The sequence below is a fragment of the Pteropus vampyrus genome, unplaced genomic scaffold, assembly GCF_000151845.1.
Source record: "Pteropus vampyrus isolate Shadow unplaced genomic scaffold, Pvam_2.0 Scaffold250, whole genome shotgun sequence".
NCBI classification, from domain to species: Eukaryota; Metazoa; Chordata; class Mammalia; order Chiroptera; family Pteropodidae; genus Pteropus; species Pteropus vampyrus.
In genome coordinates this window covers 902618-913904 of record NW_011889031.1, presented here as the reverse complement: position 1 = coordinate 913904, position 11287 = coordinate 902618, and the positions used below count along the sequence as shown (strand labels likewise).

General features: G+C 59.4%; 2 protein-coding genes across 2 annotated transcripts in view; one reads left to right on the top strand and one right to left on the bottom strand.

Annotated features, from left to right (window-relative positions):
* LOC105301795 (liprin-alpha-3-like) overlaps positions 1-11287 on the top strand; it is a 42259-nt gene that overhangs the window by 17715 nt on the left and 13257 nt on the right. Inside the window, 8 exon segments of the mRNA XM_023520169.1 lie at positions 1088-1220; positions 1380-1406; positions 2489-2664; positions 3086-3183; positions 3409-3584; positions 3673-3741; positions 3967-4188; positions 4614-4685. Coding sequence (XP_023375937.1) covers positions 1088-1220; positions 1380-1406; positions 2489-2664; positions 3086-3183; positions 3409-3584; positions 3673-3741; positions 3967-4188; positions 4614-4685 — 973 coding nt within the window.
* On the bottom strand, positions 5675-10110 carry HRC (histidine rich calcium binding protein). Its single transcript, XM_011374560.2, has 6 exons — positions 7459-10110; positions 7313-7383; positions 6852-6920; positions 6556-6610; positions 6025-6061; positions 5675-5844 (listed from the first exon to the last, which is right to left on the bottom strand). Exons 1-6 carry the CDS (start codon positions 9173-9175, stop codon positions 5808-5810), a joined length of 1986 nt encoding a protein of 661 aa, XP_011372862.1. The 5' UTR covers positions 9176-10110; the 3' UTR covers positions 5675-5807.

Here is an 11287-nt window from a genome sequence, read left to right as displayed (position 1 = left end):
CCTGCTTACTCCAGCAGACCGGATCCGTAGACCTACTCCCTATATGTCACCAGGATTATCTCTGGGGGGCTCTCCCCTCAGGTCTCTCTGCCTTTCCTGTTCCCCCGACCCCTCAGTATGCTTTACACACAGCGGCCAGGAGGATCGCACCCGAAGAAAAAAACAAATTCATGTGGTTCCCTGCAAGTCTCTTGAAGAGGGGCCCCTGTCCCCCTCTTTCCCTGACAGCTCTGCTCCTTCGTACCTTCTGTTTCTTGCCTGGAGCACCCCTCCCCTCTTCTCCCCCCCCAAGAACGGCTCCCTATCCTTGAGGTCTCAGCTCAGATGTCACCACTTCCAAGAAGCCTCCCTAACTCAACAGCTTAACTAGTCATGGCCCATCACCCCAGCTCATTAATGCCTAATTTTCCCCGGTAGCGTTTAATGCCTTCTAATATTTAATCCTTTCGTTCCATACAGAAAATTATGTGTACCATGCCTAAATCAGCAATGGTAACCCTTTGCCATACTTGCTATTTATGTGGGCGTGCTTGTTGGTGTGTACCTGAAGCGCCTGAATATAGTTTGTGGACATCATAACAAGTTAGTCTGAAAAATTACTTCAGTAGGCATCTTCTAAAAATAAGAACATTCTCATACGTAGCCACCACGCCCTTATCATACCTAAGAACATGAACGTTATTGCTAATTTCAGCTTCTGTTCAGTTTACCCTCAAATTTTCCCTTGCATATTCCAGATCTGGCACCCAGGAAGCACTACATAAATGTTTGAATGGATTCCTGACTCTTGGGATTGTGGGAGGAGGTGCTTAATAAATGTGAATACACGTCCCCTTCCCCCCAAACATTGGTCCCATTGCTCTCTGCCACCTCACTCTGAATCCACACTCTGTACGTCTGACGTCATTGGCACAGGGCCCCAAGTCACACATGAATTTGTTCGACCCCAAAGCCCATGTTCTGGTACGCAGCTGGTGCTCCATAAATGATCATTCCTTTTCTCTGTCACTGCCTAGCCCAAGCACTGACCGGCCTTTCTGAGCCAGAAAGCAGAATGTGTATAAATGTACATGGCCTGGGCCTCCAGGAGCACGACCCCTCCCCCTTCCCTATCCAGAAGCCCTCTATCACCCTCCATAACACCCCTGGGCCCTCAGTCCACAGGAAACGTGTGGATGACACATGAGGAGATGGAGTCCCTTACGGCCACGACTAAGCCCGTGAGTGCCCCCTGCCGGCGGTCTTGGGGGTGGCACTAACTCTCCCTGGGGAGGAGCGTGGGGGCGAGTCTGGCTGTCTGTACGTCTGTTCGTCCCTCCCGCCCTCCGCCTACCCCGTAACCCACCCCTTCTCTCCCCCTCTTCCCACTAACGGGTCAGGAGACCAAGGAGATCAGCTGGGAGCAGGTAGGGGGCGCGGGGCGGTGTGTGGGCGCATGAACAGGCTGTGCACGCTGCATGGACTCCCCTCCTTCTCCGAGCCCCGCCCTTACCCTTGCCCGAGCATTCCCTCGTCGCCGCGGGGGGGCGCTGCGCGGAGCTCGGCTCTGGACTGTCTCACTGTAGCTTGGTGGGGGTCGGCGTAGGAGCGCGGTGGTTCTATTGTTAGCGTGGCGCAAGGGCCATCTCATTATCGAGGGTTGCGGGCGCCCCAGGGGCTGCTATAACTAGAGGGCCACGCTTAGCACCCGTTTTCCCTCTGACTGAGGGGGAAGCGAAACCGTTCCAGCTTGCCCAGCAAAGGCGAGAGCTCTTGGGGAGGGAGCGGCACATCAGGCCGAGAAGTTGGGGAGGAGGAGCTACACGTCCTCAAGAGGGAGAGGCATGAACTTAACCTCAGATGGAAGAACTGTGTTGGACTGGGGTCTTTGCTTCTAGTCGGGGGCGGGGTGGGGGGCCGCTATGGATTGTTTCCTTATGCTAATGGCAGTGTGAGACTTTGGACTGATCTAGAATATTGTCCTGGGCCAATGCAGGATTAGACTAGTATTTTCCGGACAGTACAAGAGTGATGGACGGGTCCATTATCTTTTGCTGTGGGGAGAGCTATGTTGGAAGAATCCGTCGCCCTCACTTGGGGGAGTAGTGACGTTGGACTGATCTGTTCCGAGTTGGGACAACGCTAGATTAGTACTTCATAAACTTTAACGTACAGTTTGAGTCATCCTAGGATCTTGTGAGAATGCAGATTCTGATTCATTAGCCAGGGATGGGGTCTGAGATTCTACAGTTACACCAAATCCATGGGTGATGGTGAAGCCGCAGGTCCAAGGACCACATTTTTAGTAGACAAGTCTATTGTTTCATTTTGAAGGAGTGGGAGACAATTCTGGATTGGTCTACTGTCTTGAGTAGAGATTGGCCATTGTCTTGCTATGGGGTGGCAAAAGCATAACCTTGGGTTGGGTGGGTGGGACTGTACCCTTTCATACATACACGGGAATGGGTCAGAAAGGCTGACCCCCTCCCCCACCTGCCCATGGCCCCAGATCCTGGCATATGGCGACATGAACCACGAGTGGGTGGGAAACGACTGGCTGCCCAGCCTGGGGCTGCCCCAATACCGCAGCTACTTCATGGAGTCGCTGGTGGACGCCCGCATGTTAGACCATCTTAACAAGAAGGAACTCCGGGGCCAACTCAAGATGGTGGACAGCTTCCACAGGTGGGGGCTGCCTGGCCAATGGGGAACAGTCCAAGGGGAAGCCCCACCCCCTAGAGAGTCTTTGGCCAATGGGACTCCTCACGGGAAATTCCTTGGACTGTCTTTGGCCCTTTAGCCTGGATTCTCAGGAAATCCTGACTCCTGCACCCCTTCCAGCAATAAGATGGTCCACTAGGGAAAAGTCCAGATCCCGAGACAGCTTGGCTAGCTGACTCCACACCCCTTCCAAGTTAACCCGTACGAACTGCCCGTTGACCTGCCCCGACTCCTGGGAAGGTCAGCAGTCACTGGAAGTGACCCGAATGGAACAAATCTCTCACCTCTCCCAGGAGAGCGCGGGTCGATGGGGCGGGACCAATAGGAACGGCAGTCACTGGGGTTGTGAAGGCTCCTCTGTGACTCGACTTCCCCTGCTGCTCAGGGTGAGTCTGCATTATGGGATCATGTGCCTGAAACGGCTCAACTACGACCGGAAAGACCTGGAGCGGAGGCGGGAGGAAAGTCAGACCCAGATCCGAGGTGAGTAGAGGAGGGTGAGTCCCACCTGGGAGCCAGGTGGAGGGGTTTAGGGCAGGGCTGGAGAACAGGTAATTAGGGGAGGAGAGGGAGGCCAGGGTCGGAGAGTGCTGCCATAAACGCCGGGGTGGAGCCGGCATAGGGGGCGTGTCTAAGAAAGAGGAAATGGGGGTGGAGGTATGGGCCAAATTGGATGGGCCCGAAGCTTAGGCTCCCTTTCGTCCCCAGACGTGATGGTGTGGTCCAATGAGCGGGTCATGGGTTGGGTGTCCGGGCTGGGCCTGAAGGAATTCGCCACGAACCTCACGGAGAGCGGGGTGCACGGGGCGCTGCTCGCCCTGGACGAGACCTTCGACTACTCCGACCTGGCCTTGCTTCTGCAGATCCCGACGCAGAATGCACAGGTGAGCTGTCGCTCAGCCGGGGGGCATTCCGGGCCTCCCCGCCTCGCAGCCTGCTCGCGGCAACCTCTCTCTCACCTCTCCTCCCCAGGCCCGGCAGCTCCTGGAAAAAGAATTCAGTAACCTCATCTCCTTGGGCACAGACAGGCGGCTGGACGAGGTGGGCGCCGCGGCAGCAGCTCCGGGGGCTGCGCATCTGTTGCACCTCTGGGGTCGGAGCTGAGGGGGTGGGGCTTGACTTTGCCCAGAGTCGTGGTTGAAGGCGGGGCCGGGGTAGGGGCGGGGTTAAAGAAAGACGAAATACCGAGAAGGGTGGAGTCAAAGAAAGGGTTGGAATCAAAACCGGACCCTAGTCCCTCACTAGCTGCCCGGCCCATGTACCTAGGACAGCGCCAAGTCCTTCAGCCGCTCCCCATCCTGGCGGAAGATGTTCCGAGAGAAGGACCTCCGAGGCGTAACCCCCGACTCAGCTGAGATGTTGCCCCCCAACTTTCGTTCGGCCGCAGCAGGGGCCTTGGGCTCGCCGGGGCTCCCTCTTCGCAAGCTGCAGCCGGAAGGTGGGCGGCTCCCCAAAGCGGCAGCCCTTCCCCGCTTCCCCTTCCTCAGGGTGGGAAAAGGATCAACTCGACATTCCAGAAACCTCCCTCTCCAGGTTCTGAAATGGCCTAGTTTAATCTCCCCCACCCACGACAAATGGGCCGCTCCAATATGCCAACTCTTTTCCTTCGGGTGCGGAATGGATTCATCCCGCGCCCCCTTTCCGGGGTGGGAAATGAACTCGTCCAGCGTCAATGGGGGCACCTTGGATGAATCCAAGACAGCGGGAACGCGAAGGAAACGGGCGCGGAGTCAGCCTGTTGTTCTCGTCTCGGAAGGGGGAATCCAAGGAAGGGCGCTAGGAGTTGAGGATCGGAGAAACGCCGGAGAGGACTGGGAGTGCGTGCGCGTGCGTGTGCGCGCGCGCACGCGTGTTCGTGTGTGAGTGTCGCGCGCGCGGTCTCCAGGCTGAACCGCTGCTCGCTCTCCCTTCAGGCCAGACTTCTGGGAGTTCCCGCGCAGACGGCGTTTCGGTCCGGACCTATTCCTGCTAGTGCAGGCCTCCAGGTGAGGACCGTACCGGGCGATCTCGGGGGTTCGGGGCGGCACGATGGATCTTCACTGCTCCACGTACTGCCCGGCCTCAATGCAGGTGACCTCGCTCGGATGGAAGAATCTTTCAGAGGCTGGGCTGTCCCCCTTCCTGCCCAGAGTGTGGTCTCGCCGGGGAGCGCGGGCGGGGGAGCTCGCGCCGCGGACTGGACCATCTGTACCCACTAACGGGGAGTGCGCGTCCCCGCCTCACAAATGGACTGGGCCTGGACCAAACTACATGAAGTGGACCGAGAGGGGGAAAGAAGAGGGCAGGAAGAAATCCTGCCCCAAACTTCCGCCTCCCTTTTCTCTACTTTGTAATTTATTGACCAGTTTCCGGTGGGAGATGGGTGCCCATTCCCCGCGGGAAGGGGGCGGGGCTTCCCTCCTGGGCCGCATGCGAGGGGAGGCTGCCCCCTCCCCTTTCTCCTTCCCAGTCGCGGGGCCCAAGTCTTCCTTCTTCGTCCGCAAGGAGGGGAGGGGGGACTCGCTGCTACAAGCCTCGCCCCCTGTGCCACCCAGCCCTGACCCGCCGCGTCGGGTCGCCGATTCCCCGGGCCAGCTGTGGGCGGGGTCTCCTCGCCCTCCCCAGTGTCTCGTGTCCCCGGGGCTCCTCCGCCCCCCGTGCTGTGGCCGTGTCCGTGCCCCGGGGGTAGGGGGGCGCAGAAGTGCGCTCCCCGTTCCCTTCCGGCCCCGGGGTTTGCATGGGAGAAGCCTCTTTCCACGATGCCACTGGGCGACGTGGCGTGGGGGGAGGGAGGACGGTGGGGGAACCCTTGCCCCCGACTCTTGGTCGGCCTCCCTGCCCCAGGCGTCACTCAGTGATCACGGGTAAAGAGAATTTGTTTCAAAAAGCTCCCGTGTTGACTGATTTATTTGTCAGGACCTTAAGAAAGCAAACCAACCCCGACGAGGACCGGGGACTCCAGGCCCCTCCTCCACCAGACCCACAAGTCCGAGTCCCTAGTTCCCCACCCGCGTTCCCCGATGCCCCGAGAAGCCAGTGAGGTTCCGGGGAGCACGTTTATTTAGAGAAATAAATAGGGCCTGTGGAAAGGGGGTGGAGGGCCAGGGAGGTAGGCCTGCGGGGCCGGGTCAGGGTTCCGGAGTTTCCAGCATGTCCGCCAGGGCCCTGGAGAGGAGGACGCAGAGGTTAGACAACCGAAATGTCCGAAGCTCACCCAGGGCGCTCAGAGGTCGTTAACCTGCGCATTTTACCGACGGGGAACTGGGGTCCCAAGGTCGTCCGATAGCGCAGCGGGACAGCGCCACCCTAAGCACGGCACTAAAACTATCCCCTCCACACACTTACTGGTACAGGGACGAGGAGAAATAGTCGACGTAGCTTCCTGTGGCGGAGAAGAGAGAACAGGGTTGAGGGGTATTCCACGGGCGAAATTAGGGGGCCACTTTTCACTGAGTCTGGGATCAGAGCTAGTTCCTCTCCCTTTTCCTACTTCTTTCCGCAAACCAAATTCCTTCCGTTGGGACTCCTTTGAAATTCCCGCTCCTTTCTCCCTGTCCTGGGTGTTCCCATTTCTGCAATAGCCCCGCCCTTCGAATTCTTCTTGCTTTGGCTCCGCCCACTCTATTCTAGGCCCACCCCTCAACCCTGCACCCATCCTTGCCTCCTAGGCTTCAGCATCTATTCCCAACCTTCTCTCAGCCCAGGCCCCGCCTCTCCGTGCTCGCCCCTCCCGGCCTTGGCCACGCCTCCACCCTTAGTCCCGCCCCACAGCCTCCCAGCCCCGCCCCTCAGATTGGGCTCCTTGCCCACCAGGGTTCGCCTCGCTGGACCCCGCCCCTTCCTCAGGCTTCTCCTGAGCCCTCCCAGCACGCTCACCTGGCGTGCAGACAGTTTCGCAGACCAGAGGGCAGAGGTAGCAGAACTGGCAGTGCTGCGGGCGGAGATGGATAAAGTGTGAGTGGTGGGAGAGGTCAAGGACAGGGTCAGAGTGGGAGCCTAGTCAGGCGGACTGACGTTAAGGGCAGGGGCGGGATCGGGTGTGGAGTCAAGGTTGCATCAGGGGGAAGGGGTCAGTTTGAGGGCAGAAGCCAGAGTTTGGGGCCGAAAGTGCTCGGAAGGTCCGGGGCCATCCTGAGCTGGGGTGGAGCCTTGAGCCCAGGGGTATGTCTCACCTGGCACTGGTCACAGTGCTCTCCCATGTTCTCCTCATCACAGTGACAGTTCTCACATTCAGTGCATCGCTAGGCAGCGGAGGAGCCTGGTTAGAGAGAAACCCTAACCCCAAATGCGAGCCACCCGCCGGCCAGTCATCCACGCTGCCCCCAACTCCTCACCCTCCTTACCTTCAGCGCTGAGCTCAGTATCTCCGCCATCCTGCCTGCCGGGCCCGCCCCCACCCCCTGCCTACTCTTTGTCGAGGACCTTCTTCCCCGCATCCACAGCCGCAGCTCAGGCCTCGGCCTCCTCCTTGGTCTGCGGGCCTCCGGCCTGTCCCGCACACAGCCCCAGAAGTGTCTTTCTTCACCTGGAACTTCCCCTGCGCCTCCTTTGCTCAGAGCCCTCCCAAGGCACCCCAGAGCCCTGGGGCAAATTCCAGGAACAGCCTGGCCAGTGGACCTGGGCTGGGACGTACATTGCAGAAGGAGCAGTAGCCACACAGGGACCCTGGCCGGTAGTTCCTGTACTCTTGGGCATCCTGTGGACCTGTGGGGACAGGAGGGCAGCAGTGACCCAGACTGACTCGGCTCTTCCCTGCCCCCACCCGGCCAGATCACTTACCTGTGTCTTCATCTTCCTCACTGGAGCCCCCTTCAGCCACCTCCTTCTTGGCCAGTGGATTGGGGATGATGGTGAAGGGGAGCTGGTCTTCCTGCAGCCCCTCCTCCTCGTCCTCCTCCCGGTGGTCTTGGCTCGGTGCCTCTCTGAGGTCTTGAACCTCAGGCCTCTCTTCCTTCCTCTCCTCCTCCCCTTCCTCCTCTCCTTCCTCCTCCTCCTGGCTCAGGCTGAGGCCATGACCTTCCTCCTCATCTTCCTCATCCCCCTGGTGATGGTGGGTATCTTCTTCTTCCTGCTCTGAACCTTCATCATCTTCCTCATGGGAGCCGGGGTCTTCTTCCTTCTCCATTTCCTCTTCCTCCTCAGAATCTCTCTCCTCCAAATAGCTTCTATCCTCGACCCCTGTGTGTTCTGGGGGCTGGTGGCTAATCTCTTTAATGGACACTCCGTGGCCAGTTTCTTCATCTCTGTGGCCTTGTTGTCTATGGCTGGGATCTTGGTGGCCAAGCTCGGCAGAGATGTCCTCATCTTCCCCCTTGGGGACCCTGTGGTGGTGATGGCCAGGGACTTCTGTTTTATACTCATCTGGTAAGTCCTCCTCTTCAGAGCTCTCGTGGCTTTCAGGTTGGTGACTTGCAACATGGTGGCTGAACTTGACTGTGATCTCCTCCTCCTCCTCTCCAAGGCCGTGGTGGGTATGTCTGCGAACCTGGTGCCAATGTTCAGTGGACACATCCTCATCCTCATCTTCTTTGTCTTCGGGGCCTCGATATCCATGGCTGGGGACATGATGGTGGTGTTCCTCTGAGACATCATCCTCTTCCTTCCCACGGCCTCGGTGCCTGTGGGCCTGGTGTCCATACTCATCGGAGATGTCACCTTCTTCTTCATGGCCTTGGTGACTATGGACTTGGTGTCCGTACTCCTCAGAGACGTCATCACTTTCTTCTTCTTCTTCTTCTTCTTCGTGGCCTTGGTGACTGTGAGCCTGGTGTCCATATTCATCGGAGACGTCATCTTCTTCTTCGTCATGGCCTCGTCGCCCGTGGTCTTGGTGTTCATAGTGATCGGAGTCATCATCTTCTTCTTCGTGGCCTTGGTGACTGTGGACCAGGTGTCCATACTCAGCAGAAACACCCGCCTCCTCATCTTCATCATCCTCTTCCTCTCCGTGGCCTCGGTGTACGTGCCTGATGACATGATGTTGATACTCACTGGACACAACTTCGTTCTCATCCTCGTCTTGATGGCCGTGGCTCCCGCGGCTGGGGAAGTGGTGCCGGGGCTCGGCTGAATCTTCCACGTCTTCGTTCCCATCACCTCTGTGCCCCTGGGCCTGCCCGGCACGCTCTGTGAAGACCTCCTCGTCAGAGAAGACATTCTCGTCTTCGACCTCATGGCCTTGGTACCTGTGGCCTTGGAGTTGGTGACCGTATTCCCTGGAGACGTCTTCGTGCTCTTCTCCGTGGTCTCTGTGCCTCCAGAATCGATGCCCACTCTCTGTGGAAGCATCCTCGTTCTCACCGCTACGGCCGTGGGTGAGAGGGCCAAACTCACCTGACGCGTCCTCTGACAGCCCCACGACTCCTGCATTGCTGTTCCAGTTGCTGGGGCCCGGCCCACCCCCTCTCAGCTGCTGGGTCATGGCGCCGGGGAGCAGCAGGCCGGCCACGGCAGCCCAGAGGAGACAAGTGCGTGTCCATGGCCCACAGTGGCCCATGGGGACGGACAGGCAGCAGACCTTCCCTCAGGCTGGCTCCAGCTGCCACTTGCGGCTATGCGAATAAATGTCGGGGGTCCTTGTCTCTTTTGGGGTCTTTCTCTTTCTTTCTCTCTGTGTCTTTTCTTTGCCGTGTCTCTTTCTGTCTTTGCCTGTCCGCCTTCCTGTGGCCCTTGCTCCCGGCTCTGGACACCCCTGTGAAGCACTCTCAGGAGCCCCTCGACCCCCCTCGTGGGCCCTCCCTCCCACTTCCCAGCCAATAGGGTCTCTCCCCTCCCCTCTCTGTGGCTAAATTTACTCTCAGCCCTGAGTTATTCTGGGTTGGTCTGCCTGCCCTTCCCCTCCTGCTGCTCCTCCTCCCTGCTGGGGACGGGTGGGTGAAGGGGTCCCTCCTTAGCCAGGAGAGGGGAGCCCAGGCTTGACTTTGGACCACCAACTAGTTCATGTTTGGCAACTGTGAAGACAATGACTAGACTTTTAGTGGGCCAGGTCGGGTGAGCCTGGGGCCTCTGGAGGCAGGAGGGACTTATGTGAGCTGTAAGACCCCTTCCATGGAAGGGTTGAGAATTAGATTATGGGGGGCTATTGGCCAGAATGAGATCATTTGCTGAGAGAGTGGATGCCGAGACAAAGGCCTTGGAGAAGGGCGAAAGGAACCCTGCTCCCAGCACACGCACCCATGACCTCCTGTCCCTGGAACTCAGATCTGGGGGCAGGGGACGGGGCCAGGCCGAGGCTATAAATACATCAAGGGGGTGGGGGGCTCAGGTTACCCAGGAGGCTGCAGCTGTCCCTGTCAGGGAGACCTGGCAGAAGACACGTGGCCCCCCCCGTCCGTGTGTCAATATCTCCCACCCTCATCCTGTCACGTGGGTTCCCATCCTCCTTTTGGGTTGCCCTCTCTCTCTCACAGTTTCTGTCACCCACTCTCTCACGGACCCCGTCCCACCTCCCCAGGATTCTGGCCCCCTCCCCCCCACTCTTGGCCTTGTCTCCCCCTCTCACTCTGAGCGTCTGTCCCCCACCCAAGTCTTTGTCTCCCGCTCTGGGTCAATGTGTCCCCTCCCTCATCTCTGACATTCCCTCTCTGGGTCTCTCGGACCCCTGCGGAGCCTCTGTCTCCCCCTCTGGCGGTCTCCGCCTGGAACTCCTGCCCCGCCCTTCGCCCCGCCTCCCGTCACGTGTCTCCGAGACTCCCCGCCCCCCTCCCCGACTTCGCCCCGCCCCAGGCGGGGCTGGGAAGGCGGCCGATCCGGTTTGTCTAGAGCGGATCTTGTATCGGGGTTGGGGAAGGGAATGTGGGGTGCCAGGTAGGTTGCGGCAGCTGCGGCGGCATGGTGGGTGCGGAGAAGGAGCAGGTACAGCGGCCGGACCCCGGGTTTGAGGGAACGGGGAGCTGGGGCTTGGTCTCCTGGTTCGCAGAGAGGACGGAGCCGGAGACACAGATTTTGGGGTGAAACGAAGGAGGAGTTTAGAGGGGCCCAGAGTCCTGGGTCCTTGGCGACGGATAGAAGGGGGACTGTGGGGCGGAGGGGGACTCGAGACCCCCGAGTCTGGAGGAGGTGGCGCCGTGGTCCCTGACTCTTGGATCCCGGGTGGGGGAGGGTTAGGGCGCGGGGTGAATGACGGCGTGTCCCGTAGGACTGAACTTGAGCCCCCCGCCCCTTGTTCCTGTCCCCAGAGTTGGATCCCCAAGATCTTCAAGAGGAAGACATGTACGACGTTCATCGTCGACACCACAGATCCGGGGTGAGGCGTTCGCCCCGGGGAGCCCGCCGGGAGCTTCCCCCCACCCCCGCCCCGCTGACCCCGCCCACCGCGGACCCACCCTTGCCCCGCCCCCTGTTCCCCGCGGCTGCGGACAGGTCCAAGGGCGTTCCCGGGTGGCCTCGGCGCTCCCCCTTGGGAGCCTTTGGATCTCCGCAGACGCCTGTAATTCCCATGCTCCAGCTCAGGGTCAGTGTTAAAGCGCCAGCTCCGTTCCTGTCTTTCCTTCCCCGTGTCTCTGTCTCCTCGGGTCACTTTCTCTGTTTTCCTCTCTTGACTGTCTGTTTCATGCGTCCGTCCATCCATCCATCCATCCATCCATCCATCCATCCATCCATCCATCCA